The sequence below is a fragment of the Meyerozyma guilliermondii genome, genomic scaffold (genome assembly GCF_000149425.1).
Source record: "Meyerozyma guilliermondii ATCC 6260 scaffold_6 genomic scaffold, whole genome shotgun sequence".
Lineage (NCBI taxonomy): Eukaryota > Fungi > Ascomycota > Pichiomycetes > Serinales > Debaryomycetaceae > Meyerozyma > Meyerozyma guilliermondii.
Genome location: NW_001809795.1, coordinates 80,006 through 94,775, shown reverse-complemented (window position 1 = coordinate 94,775; position 14,770 = coordinate 80,006). Strand labels below are relative to the sequence as shown.

The window sequence follows — 14,770 nt, the reverse complement described above, 5'->3', positions numbered from 1 at the left end:
GACCCACGATATCTAAAACTAGGTGCGTTTTAGCCATTGTATCTAATATGGGAGAGTTCATCAAATACAAAGGTTTTGAGCTGGCATTCAGCTGGGGCGGCTGGTCGGTCAAATACCTCGTGGCGTTCTATTTATGTTTACCACTTTTGGCCTACTTCATCTTGCCATTTTTCACTGCCAAAAGGACTCTTTCTGGTAACCGAAAATCGATCGCTATTATAGTTCTTGGCGATTTGGGTCATTCTCCGCGTATGTGCTACCATTCGCTTTCATTTTCAAAGCTCAATTACTACGTCTCGTTGTGTGGATACTTGCAAAGTGAACCCTCAGATGAGATTCTTGAAGATGTGAATATTGATATCAAAGCCATTCCAATGGTGGAAAACCATGGATTGCCATTTCTTCTCTTTGCAATTGAGAAAATTTGCATGCAAGTAGTGTCTTTGTTTTCCTTGCTTTTCGAGTTGCGTGGAATAGACTACATCATGATCCAAAACCCTCCATCAATGCCACTTCTTCTCATCAGCATAATTTTTGTGAAATTGTTCAGTAGAAACACAAAAATCATTATAGATTGGCACAATCTCAACTACAGCATCCTCAACCTCAAATATAATAATGAAAACCACCCATTGGTTCGGTTTTTAAAGTTGTACGAAATGATACTTGGAAGATTTGCATTCTACAATTTGACAGTTACAAAACGAATGAAACGATTCCTTGTGAGTGATTTTGGCATGAACTCGAAAAAAATCTCCACATTACATGATAGACCAGCATCTTCGTTCAAGCCATTGCAAGAACTTGAAACCACTAAAATGGACATTCTCAACTCACATCCTCTCTTCCAAGACATTACCGGCGTCGACAAGTACAAGATTTTGGTCAGCTCCACTTCATTCACCCCAGATGAGGATTTCAATATTTTGTTGGATGCCTTGAAGTATTACGATTCATCAGAGAAAAACGAACCTTTACTTTTGATCGTTACAGGGAAGGGTCCTTTGAAGCAAGCATTCAGGGAAAGAGTAAAGGACCTTCGGTTCCTGAAAAAAGTTATCGTCAAGACAGCATGGCTCAGTGTTGAAGATTATCCAGTAGTACTTGCCATAGCTGACCTTGGTGTTTCTTTACACACATCATCCAGTGGTATTGATCTACCCATGAAAATCGTCGACTTTTTTGGTTGCGGCATTCCGGTTATTTCTTTGGACTTTCCCGCTATAGACGAGTTGGTGAAGCATGACTATAATGGAGTCGTTGTCACGGGGAAAGATCAGGCAAAGGTCATTTGCCAGCATTTGGAGCATCTTTTCAGGGACCAAGAAAAGTTGAACCGCCTCAAAAATGGAGCTATAGAGGAAAGCCATACACGATGGAACGAAAACTGGAATCGTGTTATGAAGCCACGATTCGAGTTCGACTAAGCCTCCGTTCGAATAGTTATGAAAAATTGGTCAAGATTGTTGTCTTGACTTCATGAAGGTAATTAGAAGTGTTTCTGTCCGCAATACTTCGAGCTGTCGTATTCTTGGGAGTCCAGAACAAGTAGCCATCGTGCTCGTATTCTTCCAAATGTTTGTGGTCTGGTATTTCGTCAATATTGCGAACAGTGTCGATTCCTGAGATTATGCTGGTAATATATGTCCAAAACTTGGCAGCTTCTGTATGGTTGTATCCTCCACCGCCAAGAAAAAGACATGGTTTTGGCTCCACAAACCGCAAGAGATCTTCAACTATGCTTCCCATACCCTGAATAGTCAAATTCCATTCCTTAGCTGGATCTGTAGAGAGACCATCGCAGCCTAATTGTACAACAAAAGCATCAGGTTTGAATTTCAGAATGACTGGATAGACGATTTCTGCCATAATTGTGGCCAAAGTTTTGTCTGAAAGTCCTTTCTCTGTTGGAATATTGACCTTGGTAGCAGTATTGCTCTTTAAACTACCAGTTCCAGGAAAGAACCCAACGTCATAGCGGTGAATAGAACATGTTAAAACACTGCTAGAGTGCTCAAAAGCAGATTCTACCCCATCACCGTGATGGAGATCAAGATCAAGATAGAAAACTTTGCGGTACCTTCGTCGAAGTACATTGATAGCCATGACAATATCGTTAACGTAACAGAATCCAGCTGCTCTGTTCTTTTGACAGTGGTGCCTTCCCCCATACCAATTGATGGCTAATAGATGGTCTTTTGTATCTGATAGAAGTTTCCTCGCGGAATTGATACTAGATCCTGCCACAGCCCTGACATATCTGTCCAATCCACAGAAAAGTGGGCAATCGTAGACAAGACCAAATTTTTCAAGATGGCTTGTTTTATTGAAATGAGCTTCCTTTTCGTCGTCAATTTCCTCAACGTTGCTTCCTCTCTGCCTTAGCAATTCGGTCACAAACTCTTTTCCGTGAAAACTCGTCAATTCTTTATCGGTTGCATCTTTAGCTTCAACTACATCGCATCCAAGATCAACTTTTAAAGCTCGAGTTAAGGAAGTTGTGAGCGACATTCTGCCCGTGTTGGAGGGCAAGAGATCAGTGATCTCATCCATATGGTCGGAAATGGTATTCCATATTCTACGGTTGACATACGAGTCCATGCTTCATAGTTGATCTAATGTTGCAAAATGAAAAGTTCGCGACAATTGTCATGTTAAGTACTCGTTATAATTTTCATGTTACATACTCGTTATCTACTTTGAGGTTATTGTGCTCGCAATGGCTTTTAAATGCAGCGATTATCTTGTCTTGTAGTATCAGCTTCCATTCGTTCAATCCTATTTCGACAAAGTCATTGGGTTCGTAGTTCACTTTTGCCTGATGCTTAATTAGTTGAAGCTTGATGTGTTTCACAATTGAAAGACACCTAAAGATATCGTTTTGTGCCAAAAGATCCTTGTAGAATGTCATGAATAGTTCCACATCATCGCGGTGTGGACCTTGTTGTTCCAACGACATCTCAATCCATTCTTTGATCTTGATCATGATGGTACGAACCGATAAGGTTTCACCTTGAAACTTGGGCAAAGTGCTCAATGACGCTCTTGTAGAGAGCCATTCATCGTCTATGCTTTTTACTATCAGTCTTTTGACGTTCATGAGCTTGTCTCTCATCGACGTGGTGTCGTATTTCTTGATCTTTTTCTTATACTCAATGTCCCTCTTGATTTCCTCTTGTAAAGACAGTGGAAGTTGGTCAAGAACCGACATATCATACGAGCTGTTCTCGCTGAACACGACAGGTTCTCGAGGTTTCTGAGGCAGTGGTGATTTGGAGGCAGTTTTTCGTTTCTTAGGAGAACTCTTGGCTTCAACAGTCCGAATATATGGTGCCGGTGCTCCAGCTTGTGAAGGGAAAAGCTGCTGGAGATATGCCTTTCCTCGAGCTTTATTTAACCTGCTGGACCCTAGATTTCGACGATTCAACTCGCTTTCAATTTCGGTTCGAATTTCTGGAGGTAGCTCTTGCAAGACATCCCAGTCTATTCCCAAATTAGCCACATCTTCCCTACTTACTTTGGTTTCCTTACTTTGTTTGCGTACAGGTGTTTTCTGTTTCTCAACAGGTCCATCAGATGAGCGGTAAAATGGTAGTTGAGCTTGCTTCGATTTGGCCAAGGAGTCCACGTCTTCAAGTCTTGTCATAGTTACAGCGATGCCACGCAAATCTTGAACAGGGACTTGAGACATTCTGTACAATGATTTGAGTTCTGAACCAACAACACCCCAGTCATTAGTGGGGATACCAAGTCTTGAAGATTTGCTAACAAAATCACACCGACCCATACCAAGGTATTTTGGCGGGTTTACTGGAGCACCAGCGGCTCTCTTGGCTAGTTTGAGAGTTACTTGTGATCCACAGATGCCTAGCGATATTAGCCTTTTGTACAATTCTTTAGCAAGTCTCATGAAGAAATCATCAAGCTGTAAAACGGTATCAAACCGAATACCATAGTTGACATCAACAGATACGGACTTGCGGCCTAAAACTGCTTCTTTGTTGGTCAAGTCGATATTTATTGATGTCAGATCGATTCCTCTTGCATAATTGTAAAGCTTTTGGCCTGTCTTTTCTCCGAGAACATTGATAAGTTTCGTGAGTGAGAGCTGTCTGACTTCTCCGGCAGTAGGAATACTAGAGGTATTCATTATTTCTTGCAACTTTTCCGAGTGACTATAGCCAACGCCAGGTAGATCATTGACCTTGATGTCAGTTAAGAACTGCTCCACATTATCAAAGAGCTGAAATTGACCATCTGGTTTTGCTTTTCGAAGTGCAAGTTTTGCAAGAAGAACGTTATACGATGCACCCACACTGACTGGGCACAGTGTCAACTCATAGACTCTCTCTCGGATCATTTTGCTTAGGTCGTGGACTCGTTGTTCAAAAGTGCTGTCACTGAACGAATTAGAGCAATAAGTTGTAGCATCGAGCAACACCTCGTCAATCAGCACAGGAAACACAGAATCGAAAATCTTGGAGTCAATCAAAAAATTGTATAGTTCTTTGGAACATCGCTCATAAGCATCGAAATCATATTCTATCACAATCAATTCGGGACACTTTTTCATCGCCCGACCTACCCATTCACCATTTCTAATGCCAAACAGTCTTGCAACATAATTACAACTGGCCACATCTGAGGTCTTGGTTCCATGACTAACAGCTATGGGCTGCTTCTTTATGTCAAGATTTGGATGGCTCAAGCAGGAGGCTGTGACAAAAAATGAATCAAAATCCACATGAAGTATAACGCTTTTGCCAGTTTTTACACCCTTGTGTTCCGTAAATTGCTTTGTTCCAATTATACGCCTTAGAAATTGACGTCTCAAGTCTGCTTTCCAGCTGCTGAGGTGATGAAGCCGTGAGTTCGAGAAGAAATGCTCAATGAAATCCGGATGTTTGGCATCAAAGGTTGTTTTCTGATCGCTCCTCTGACGTTCGTTGATATAAGTGATGTACTCTTTGCGACTTTCCTGTGATGCTTCTTGCATGTCTTGTTCTTTTTGCAGTTCTAGAGGACTGGGTTCATCCTCAAACTCCTCAGCCTCTTCCTCAAACTTATCTTCTTCGGCATCGTCTTTGTCATTCTTGCTCTCTTCCTCTTTCTCTTCCACTTTCTCTTCCTCTCGGATCACCTTTGCAAACGAGAGTCGGCTTTGATCATACGCAACATTGTCAATAAGCCTATAGTCCTCCCAGGGAAGGAGCTGGCCCTTTGCTACGCAGTCCACGATCCATTGAGCTTTGACCACCCTGTAGTTTTTGAACATGATTCGTTTTCGAGGTGTCAATCTGTCACAAACTATGTGTGTTGCAACTCCCTTGTTCAAAAGATACCCAATAAATGTTCCACCATGAATAATTACTAGTCGGTGGATTTCAGCCATCAGTGGTTCAGTGTGTCCATTGACATGCACAGCACATCCCTTGAAGATTTCCGAGTTGAAGCTCTCTTCACCTTGTATTTTCCGCCGCTCTCTATCCCACTTGACGTAGGCTTCATCCGTTTCTTGCTGTTTTATTCTCTTCTTTTGAAAGTACGATCCGTAATCACCGAATTCACTTGGTTTGTATTTTTCCTCTTCGCTTGACAGACTGTCACTCTCAAGAGAAGCAGCAATGGCTGCTGATGCTTCGACTTCGTTATCGCCTTTGGTGGGCGAAGAATGAACTGTGTTTCTGTGAACACCATTCGGAGCCGGATTCGGAACCGGAGAAGGAGCTGGAACACTTATGTCTTGAAGAACGTTATCTAGGCCATCGTCGAATGGATCTGAGCTTGCATTTGAGACCTGAGACCTGATTTTGGGCCCAGAGGGTGTTGATTGAGCAGCAGGAAGTTGCCTTTCATTTTCAGTAATTCCCTGCAGAAGAGTCTTTATATGTTTAAGAAGCTCTTCGTCGTCTAGCGAGTGGAGATATTGCAGATACTGGTCATCCAGCCGTTGTGAGTCCTGCGTGTGCATGTTTACTTCGCCGGATCATTATCGTAACCGCAGCCGTCTCATCGCGAATTTGACCTGATTACGGCGAAAGTCAAGGCGCGAATCCTGCACACGTCTAAATTTAGGTGTCATTCGTCCTGCAGGCAGGCGCGCGAGTTCCCGATTCATTGAAAACACGACTCGTAGCAATAATTACGTGTACAAATGGTAAGTGCAATTAGATGGAATAGACGTGCGAGACTGCAAGGGGAATCGATTTACATTAAGCAGTCCTTGTGGATACTCCAGGATTGTTTTTGGACGCTTTTTTTAAAGGGTAACAATTGTAAATTTGTGTATCGCGTTTCGCCAAATTTGTATCGAAATGAATCCTCTTTTTATACCCGTTTAAAAGCCTGAAAAAGTAACTGGAATGACTAACACAGGCTGAAAAACTATCTGAGCAGCAAATTGCCGAATTCAAGGAGGCTTTTTCCTTGTTTGACAAGGACAGTGATGGCAAGATCACCACCAAGGAGTTGGGCACAGTGATGAGATCGCTTGGACAGAACCCATCCGAGAGTGAATTGACCGACATGATCAACGAAGTAGATGTCAATAGTGACGGATCCATCGATTTTCCCGAATTTTTGACGATGATGGCAAGAAAGATGAAAGATACCGATTCAGAAGCCGAAATTGCCGAAGCTTTCAAAGTGTTTGACAGAAATGGTGACGGTAAGATCAGTGCTGCTGAATTGAGACACGTTTTAACCTCTATTGGTGAGAAGTTGTCGGACGCAGATGTAGACCAAATGATCAAGGAAGCTGATACCAACAACGACGGTGAAATTGATATCCAGGAATTTACACGCTTGTTAGCTGCTAAATAGGTATTTATCTCCATGTTACAATTAATGTTCTAGCGTTAATTCACATTCAAATTGTATTTGCTCATCGCTTAGACTATTTGGCCCTCCACAAACGAAAGTGCCTCTTCCTTGTCGATAGCAGCTACTGAACTAACCTTGTTGCTGTACATGATTCCGAAAAACTTGTCGGCAACCTGTAGCATCTCAGGTCTGAATGTTGTGCAAATAAATTGGGCACCTTTCGATAATACATTTATCATGGATGCAACTGCCGTACGGTATTGCGTATCCAAATTGGCATCGATTTCGTCAAACAAGTAGAAAGGAGCAGGGTCACATTTCTGAATTGCAAGTATTAAGGCAATAGCACACAATGACTTTTGGCCACCAGAAAGCTGTTCGATTCGTTGCTGCTCGTCGTGTTTGGAGTTGAATGAGACAGATATCGACACTCCTGTAAACTCATTAACATCAAATGACAGAGTATCCAACGTTTCAGCATCGAGGCCGGTTTCATTTCCTCGTGACACCTCCTCGTTTTGAGTATTAGTTGACTGATGGTGCAACACCAATTTCCCTGTTCCAGCAGGTACCAAAGTTTCGAATATTTGTTTAAAGCTAAGAGCCACCTGCTTGAAACTCTTGGTGATCGCTTGGGCTTTCTGCAGTTGCAAATTGGATATCAACTGATCAATGGACTCTCTTGACTGCTCTAATTCGTCTCTTCTGGAGCTCAACTCATCTCTCTGTCTATTGAACGTGGAGAACTGTTCAACCGCCTTCTTGTTGATGTGTGAATAGTTATTCAACTCACTACTCAACTGTGTGAGCTTGTTCATGAGCTGATTCGAAGACATCTTTTCGTACTTGTCCAGCTGGAATGCTTCTTCTGGAATGGCTCCCAAATCACGAATTCTCTTCTGCACTTCCTCCTTTCTCGCTTCCAAAACAGTTTTCATCGACAAATCTTTCTCGTTCGACTTTCTAAAGTCTTCAATCTGTTGTGCTGTTTGAAGCTGTTGCTCATTCATTTCCTGCAATGACTTTTTGGCGTCGTCGAGCTCAGAAGTCAACTTCTGTACCTCAGAATCTAGCTTTTCCATTCTGCTTTGAACTTCCCTCACCTGGGTTTGAACATTATTGAAACCATATTCGGCCTCTTGGATCTTGAGTTTTATTTCGTGACTATCCGCAGATTTGTGTGCCTGGATCGCGTGGAGATGAGGTCTGTAGTTGTCAGTTATTTCTGCTTCATGCTGGGTTACCAAGGCTTCGAGCTCCGACGTTTCTGTTACAGCACGATCAAGATCGCTTTCCGTCTTAGCGATGCTTGCATTAATAGTTTCCAACTCACGAAGCTCTTGTGCCAGTAACGAAGATGCAAATTCAGAGTTCAATTCTTCCTTGTGTAGTCCAATTCGCATGAGTAAACTTTCCTTGTTGCTTTGAAGCGTGTCAATAGTTCTGTTAAGCGAATCTACTGATTGGCGATTATTGGAAATCTTTTGCTCAAGTTGTGCTATCTTTTCTTTCATGGGTTCGGTGGATGTTTCCAAGCCCTCCAATTCTTTCGTGTTTTGATGCAACAAGTTTTGCGTAGCGGTAATGTCCTGATTCACTTTCTCAATTGCATTCAAACATTCTTCGAGGTCATCTGCTGTCTTCTTAAGATCATTTCTCTTTCTTTTCTGAATTTCTAAAGCTTCGAGCCGAGATCTCTTGTAGTCGCGGAAACCACCAGTGAGAGCTCCACGATTGTCTGCTCTATCTCCGTCAAGCGTAATGGCAGTTAAGTTAAACAGGCGTGCTAGTTCTGATCCGCTCGCTAACGAGCTGCATACCAATGCTCTACCAAATATTTGCCGCATCACAGGTTCGAGATTCTCATCGGAATACTTGATTTTCTTTATCAAAGGGATGCACTTGTGTACCTGGCCATCGGGATAAGATACTACAGGTGGGTTCATTCTGTTCAACGGAATAAACGACACCCTTCCGGATTTAGTTTTGATCAACTCATCCATCAAAATGGCTGCAGTTTTATCATTATCGACAACCACATGGAACAATGAGCCTCCTGCAATGAGCTCTGCTGCCGTCTTGTACTTGTCATTAACGTGAAACAACTCAGCGAGAGGTCCATATACAGAATCTGTCAAATTCAATTGTTGTGTTAAACGTGATACAGCAGCTAGACCCTGTACTTGTGCCTGGTCCATCGTCTGGTTAACAGTGTGCTCGGCATTTTGAAGATCATTTGCTAATGAATCTTGCATGCTTCGATATTTCATCTCATCTCTCCAAAGGCTCTTCCGCTTGTCGGTAAGTTCAGTGATACGTGCCTTGAGTTCACTACTCTTGCTCCGCAAGGACAGTAATATATCAGCCCGATCGCCACCTAAAAGTACGTCGTTCAACTGGCTGACCTTCTCAGTAAACTGTGATATCTCTTCCTCCATTTGAGAAACTTGCTCGTTTATTGGGGTGAGTTTCGCCTCCTTCTCGGCAACTTCGGTGGTGAGCGTCTTGATTTCTTCTTGCAACCATTGATCACGTTCATCTTTACTAAAAAATTTCAGGAACCTGTTCTGCTTCGAATATAATGCTCTTTGCTTAGAAGATAATTGCTGCAATTCTGCTCGTATCTCATACTCTCTCTTTCGCTCCTTTTCTAACCTTGGACGCAATTCTTGAAGCTTATTTTCGGATTCTCGAACAAGCTGTTCATAATGCTGAATCAGATGCTTCAGCAGAGCAGCCTCCTGCTCATCACGTTCGAGTTGAGTCTTTAATTCCTTAAGTTTAAGTTCTCTGTCAGCTTGTTCTGAGAGTTTTTGCTTGACCTCTGAATTTATTTGATCGTGTTCCAAAGTCGTTACCTTGAGGCTGGTGTTCAATTTGGAGATGGTTTCTTCCAACTGGATGCATACACGTTCTCTCTTTTCGATTTCGGCGAGGTCCTGTTGTAACTTTCCCGAGAAGGAGTCTTGCTTCTCGATGATTTCATCAATTTGGTTGGACAACTGCGAAAGCTCACGGTCAAAAATCTTAAACTCGAGCACTTTACGCGTTCTGTCCAAAGTTTGGTACTTTTTGAAATCCTTTGATTCGATCTGCAAATCGGAAAGCCGGTCATCGATCGACTTCAACGCTTCATCAATACGGTCTCGTTTGTGATGTGAGTTCATCATCTCCTTCTGTGACTCTTTAAGCTTTGTCTCGAACACTTTTGCCCCACTGACATCTTTCAAGAGAGCGAGCCTGTCAGCGTCTTTTGAGTTGGTCAAACCGGTAATTTTTCCCTGAGGAACGATATAGTAGGGGTTTGAACGCGAGAATCCAGCGCTTTCCAACATGTTCATCACATCAGCACGCGTCGCTGACTTTGAATCGAGCGAATAGTCGTCTTTTTTAAGACCAATGGTTCTCCGAACTGCGACTTCATCCTTCGATATTGGAAGCCTTCGATCAGTATTATCGAAAATGATCTCCACGTAAGCCGACATTACGGTTCCATTGCCCTCGTGGATGAGTCCCTGGCGCTCTTCTCTTTCCATATGAGTATAAGCATCGGATAAAACGAATCGAATAGCGGCGAAAAAGTTTGATTTTCCTGATCCATTTCTTCCCACTACTACATTATGATGAGGCGAGAGCAAATCTATCACCGTGGCATTCTTGTAGGTCTTGAATCCTTGTATAACAATACGCTTTATATGCATTGGGAATGGTACAAAAGATGCAAATAGAGTTGTTGTACGCGACGCGTTGATGGTGCTGCATGTAAGGCTGATCTATTCGAGTTGGACTGGTGTGGTGGTGTGTGGATGCTTTGGCTGCAAATCACGGCTGGTATGTGTTACCAAAACGGTCTTTTAACTCTCCAAAATTCATATGCGGGCTCCAGGGCTGGTCAGAGTCACCGTACGGTTCTGGTGGAACCTTGAAAGGCAATCTTAGTGGCGCCAAGCAATTTTTCAGGTGGTCGTGGGGATATGTTGGTGTAAGGGTGTGTGGGGTTCCAGGAACCAATACTCCTAGTTCATAGCTTGCTACATGGTATTTTCTACCATTTTTGGATTTTGGCGCACCCCATGCTTGTTTGGAAAGGTTATGGCTGCACAAAAGTGCCCATTTTATGGATTTCCACTCATCGCCGTTATCGCATAGATAGAGCTTGACGTGCGGCGGAACATGGTTACGGCCGGCGGTATCGGCTTTGGAAGTCCATTTATGGAGATAAGGGAGGATGTTTTGCTTGTATTGGTTCTCATGGGCATGGGATCTGGTGTAGTTGAAGTGAATTGAAGCACCAGCACCGAAACCAACGTTGGCTTGGCTCACTTCTTGGGCAGTAGGATATACAATAGTTGGGGTATAGTTGTACAATTTTTGGTGGTTTCTGGTGGTTTCCCTTCCAGGAGAAAGCATGCTGAATTGTGGATCGTCAAAAATAAGGGGACATAAAATATGGGTGAAAATGGACGATGTATGAAACTTTTCAGACACCACAGGATATGCAATTGAAGATACTTGTGAGAGCATATTGTGATGTTTTGAAGTATCTTTGATAAGGAGATTGTTGCGCTTCAATACCTGGTACAATTTACCAAAACCATACACTTCGCTATTGGTAGTGATATCGTCCATATCGAAATATCCTGGAGCCGAAGCTACGAGCTCGACATTTATGCTGGAAAAGTCATATTCCATAATTCTGTTTGCCAACTCACTGAGCTTCTTTTTTTTGTACCGCTTCAAGTAGTCTGTCAAATCTCGCTGAAAACGATAGCCCATTGAATCAGGTTTGGTGGTACCCAAAGCCAATCTACCTGAACGCCAGCACATCTGGGTAAGACCACCAATGTCCAATTTGGTTATATTGCACGTCATTATCACCACTTCGCATAGCTGGTTCTCGAAGAAGTTTATCATCATCTTTGTGTGGTGGGTTCCAAACCGATCAGGAAGGTCGGCGATGATTTCATTTAAATTGAAAATTGACAAGAGATTTTGCAATTCTTCGTCAAAAACAGACAATTGCTGTCTTCCGGTGATAAATGTGATTTTTCTCTTTCTTTTGACAAATTCAGGGTGCATGTGGGTGAGAAAAAACGGTATATCAATACTAAAGTTGAACTGAAAAGTTTCATCAAGGTCTTTGATTCCTATCAATTCGTTCAATGTCACGGTATCCTGATTGTACTCCGAAGCATGCTTGCTCAATGAATCGTGGAGTTCATAGCTGGGGTTATAGAAGAGCTTGATGGCAGAAGTTGGTTCATTTTTCAGCGGAGTCGGCTCATTTTTCAGCAGAGTCAGCAGCTCATCGGATGAGATTTCAGTTACACTTTCATCAGAAGGTACTGAAACGACCTCAGATTCAACCTTGGTCTTCTTGGACTTTGTGCCGTTCCAATGCAGTGCGGCAGCAATTGCGGCCGCTGACCTCTTCATACAATGATACAACTGCAGGCAGACATCGCTTTAACCCCACAGTACTGCACAATGGCCATCAGCACCAAGGGCCATATTTTTTAGGTATTAGGAATTTAGCCGATTTTCGTTTATTAGCTGATTCTGGTTTAGTGATAAGCTACCGGAATCTTTCTCTTTTCCTTCGGCTTTTCGTACCTCATTACCAAAATTCTTGAATGTCTCCTGCGCAAGTGCGGCTCGGACTGCCTCGTGGTGGATGCTGCGGAACAGGCGCTACAGGACAGCTACAGGAAAGTGACTATATTTGAACTTTTGCCAATATCTACTACTATCTGCATTGACAGCTCCAGTTTGATATGGTTTCCTTCGCATTTCACGATAATGAGATCGTTTCTTCTCCTCTTGTCATTGTTAATGGAACCACCAAAGTCAATCGTGGAACCATCCAGTTCACCAACAATGCAAACAAAGTGTTTCCTCCACAGACGTTTGAGGTTAATGAGGGTCAATTCAAAGCATACGTTCACGTTTCTGAAGGTGTGAACAACTTTGAGGTCGAGGTTTATGCAAATGGTGTGATTGATCCATATGGTTTTGGGGCATTTAACGGTAAACCAAAAGTATCGGAAAAGGGACATCTTGTGTTGAACTACAAGCAATTGAACAACAAGCCGGTCCATTTGTGTTTGATTGTGGCCAAGGACTCGACTGGAACCTACGACTTGCCAGCTTATAAGCGCCAAAGAGGTGAACAGGCCAACCTTCAAACCGCCATAAAGCGACTTAAAGTGGCTGCTAGAATGATGCAAGCATTCACCCAGGACGAAATGAGAAGAGTAGGGTTTAGCAATCGGTCTTTTCAGTTTGTCGAAGAAACGGTGCTGCACCAGGGCATTTTCGGTTACAATGTTGAATCACCAACTCCACACCAAGAAGTCAAAGTACATGTTCTTCGGTCTCCCTTGACAGTGGCCGAGTTAAGAGACCCGGATATTGCTCAACAGAACCCCAAGGGCAAGAAAACCGGCGAACTTTTTGGCCATGCCAACCATCTTGTGCTGAATACTCCAGAGATATTCAAGACATACAAAGATGGAGATACTCCTATTCAGGCGGCCTGTATTTACTTGGACTCCCACTATGACGCCAAGTTGGATATGATTTTGACCCATGCTGCTTTAGGAGGAGGAACTAATGAAGTCAAACTTGCGATTTTTGGGTCGCATGGTCTACACTCATGGCCGGTCAACTTTGCCCAAATTACTCCCTCATTCTTGGATGCCACCCATCTCGGTAAAGACGTAGCCAACGATTGCGGCGAGTGTGGAACCAGCTGGGAATGTTGCAATATAACCATGGGTGCGTTCATGCACGAAATAGGCCATTCGTTTGGAAGCCCTCATCAGGAATCCGGGGTAATGTTGCGAGACTACGTTTGGTGGAATCGTTCTTTTATGACTAGAGAACTCGAGTCGTTGAAGAGAAACACGAGAGGAGACATGATAAGAAGAGACGGAACTTGGTCGAATTCGTGTCATTGGCACGATACGGATTTGATGAGATACTTTTATCACGATTCGTTTTCCATACCAGTGGACGAACAAGACCCTGGGTTCCGCAAGACATTCACAACTACTATGAAGCCCAATCGCTCGTATAGGGACAGCGGCGGAGCACCAACAAGTTATTTGACTCCCAACAACGGGGTGATGGTATTATGTGATTCGGGTATCTTTATGGTGGAAATCTGCTCAGGTGACTTGGCAAGAGTGCACCACGATTATCTTCCAAAGTCTTACCGCGGCACGGGATTGCAGCAAGAAATCATGCTAGACTACGAGCAATGCTACCAGGAGCTCAAGCTGCGAAAGAATGACGCTGGAGAGAATTTTGACATCAGAGTCTTGTCGGTGGCTGGCGACCTTTACATTCTGGACTTTAAAAAGTACTGTTCTTCCAAAGATAATGTGATTAAAGGTGACTTTGGGTTAGGCAGAGGAGAACTTAGCGGTATTCGGGGTCAACTTTTGGGTAACAAGAAAGATAAGCCTGAGCAGGTGATTGGGCTCGACTTGGACCATGTGGAGAAAATTCATATCTACCACGGAGGAGCTCTAGATGGTATACGGTTCTTCTTTCGATCTTCAGAGTCCAGTCAGCCTGCTCCACCGGTTCCTCCAAGAAACTACTTGGACAAATTGTCTAGGAAATTGAAGGACCGTGCTCTGACCCCAAGAGGCTCAAATTTGGCTATGAAGTCTGTTCTCATCGGCAACGAAAAACCCGACTATTCGGAATTTGTGTTGCAGCCTGGTGAGAAAATAGTCAAGTTTCGTGTTATGAATGGAGCCTGGATAGACGCAGTTCAATTTCAAACCGATAGAAGAAGTTCTGATATGTATGGCAATGCTTCTGGAGGCCATCTCACAACTCTCGAGGTGCCACATGGCTTTGAAATCATAGGCATGTATGGATACTGCGGGTCTTGGCTCGACGGGTTGGGCATTATATATAAGTGACGGTCAGTAAA

The 14,770-nt window shown here is 43.2% G+C and overlaps 8 protein-coding genes across 8 annotated transcripts; 3 read left to right on the top strand and 5 right to left on the bottom strand. All coding sequences in view use genetic code 12, as the record gives it.

Annotated features, from left to right (window-relative positions):
- Nucleotides 1-47: 47 nt before the first annotated feature.
- ALG1 (chitobiosyldiphosphodolichol beta-1,4 mannosyltransferase) lies at nucleotides 48-1,427 on the top strand (the record flags this gene model as incomplete). The annotated part of the gene is made up of 1 exon (XM_001482663.1): nucleotides 48-1,427. The coding sequence occupies one exon, from the start codon at nucleotides 48-50 to the stop codon at nucleotides 1,425-1,427; it is 1,380 nt and encodes a 459-aa protein (XP_001482713.2).
- A 16-nt stretch (nucleotides 1,428-1,443) lies between these two features.
- Nucleotides 1,444-2,601, bottom strand: HOS1 (histone deacetylase; the record flags this gene model as incomplete). Its single annotated transcript, XM_001482662.1, has 1 exon — nucleotides 1,444-2,601. One exon carries the CDS (start codon nucleotides 2,599-2,601, stop codon nucleotides 1,444-1,446), a length of 1,158 nt encoding a protein of 385 aa, XP_001482712.2.
- Nucleotides 2,602-2,674: 73 nt separating this feature from the next.
- PGUG_04666 (deoxycytidyl transferase) lies at nucleotides 2,675-5,971 on the bottom strand (the record flags this gene model as incomplete). Its single annotated transcript, XM_001482661.1, has 1 exon — nucleotides 2,675-5,971. The coding sequence occupies one exon, from the start codon at nucleotides 5,969-5,971 to the stop codon at nucleotides 2,675-2,677; it is 3,297 nt and encodes a 1,098-aa protein (XP_001482711.2).
- A 241-nt stretch (nucleotides 5,972-6,212) lies between these two features.
- PGUG_04664 (calmodulin) lies at nucleotides 6,213-6,836 on the bottom strand (the record flags this gene model as incomplete). Its single annotated transcript, XM_001482659.1, has 1 exon — nucleotides 6,213-6,836. One exon carries the CDS (start codon nucleotides 6,834-6,836, stop codon nucleotides 6,213-6,215), a length of 624 nt encoding a protein of 207 aa, XP_001482709.2.
- Nucleotides 6,481-6,822, top strand: CMD1 (calmodulin; the record flags this gene model as incomplete). Its single annotated transcript, XM_001482660.1, has 1 exon — nucleotides 6,481-6,822. One exon carries the CDS (start codon nucleotides 6,481-6,483, stop codon nucleotides 6,820-6,822), a length of 342 nt encoding a protein of 113 aa, XP_001482710.1.
- Nucleotides 6,837-6,890: 54 nt separating the features above from the next.
- On the bottom strand, nucleotides 6,891-10,523 carry SMC3 (cohesin subunit; the record flags this gene model as incomplete). The annotated part of the gene is made up of 1 exon (XM_001482658.1): nucleotides 6,891-10,523. The coding sequence occupies one exon, from the start codon at nucleotides 10,521-10,523 to the stop codon at nucleotides 6,891-6,893; it is 3,633 nt and encodes a 1,210-aa protein (XP_001482708.2).
- A 121-nt stretch (nucleotides 10,524-10,644) lies between these two features.
- On the bottom strand, nucleotides 10,645-12,258 carry PGUG_04662 (uncharacterized protein; the record flags this gene model as incomplete). The annotated part of the gene is made up of 1 exon (XM_001482657.1): nucleotides 10,645-12,258. One exon carries the CDS (start codon nucleotides 12,256-12,258, stop codon nucleotides 10,645-10,647), a length of 1,614 nt encoding a protein of 537 aa, XP_001482707.2.
- A 338-nt stretch (nucleotides 12,259-12,596) lies between these two features.
- On the top strand, nucleotides 12,597-14,759 carry PGUG_04661 (putative metalloendopeptidase; the record flags this gene model as incomplete). The annotated part of the gene is made up of 1 exon (XM_001482656.1): nucleotides 12,597-14,759. One exon carries the CDS (start codon nucleotides 12,597-12,599, stop codon nucleotides 14,757-14,759), a length of 2,163 nt encoding a protein of 720 aa, XP_001482706.2.
- Between the last annotated feature and the right edge of the window lie 11 nt (nucleotides 14,760-14,770).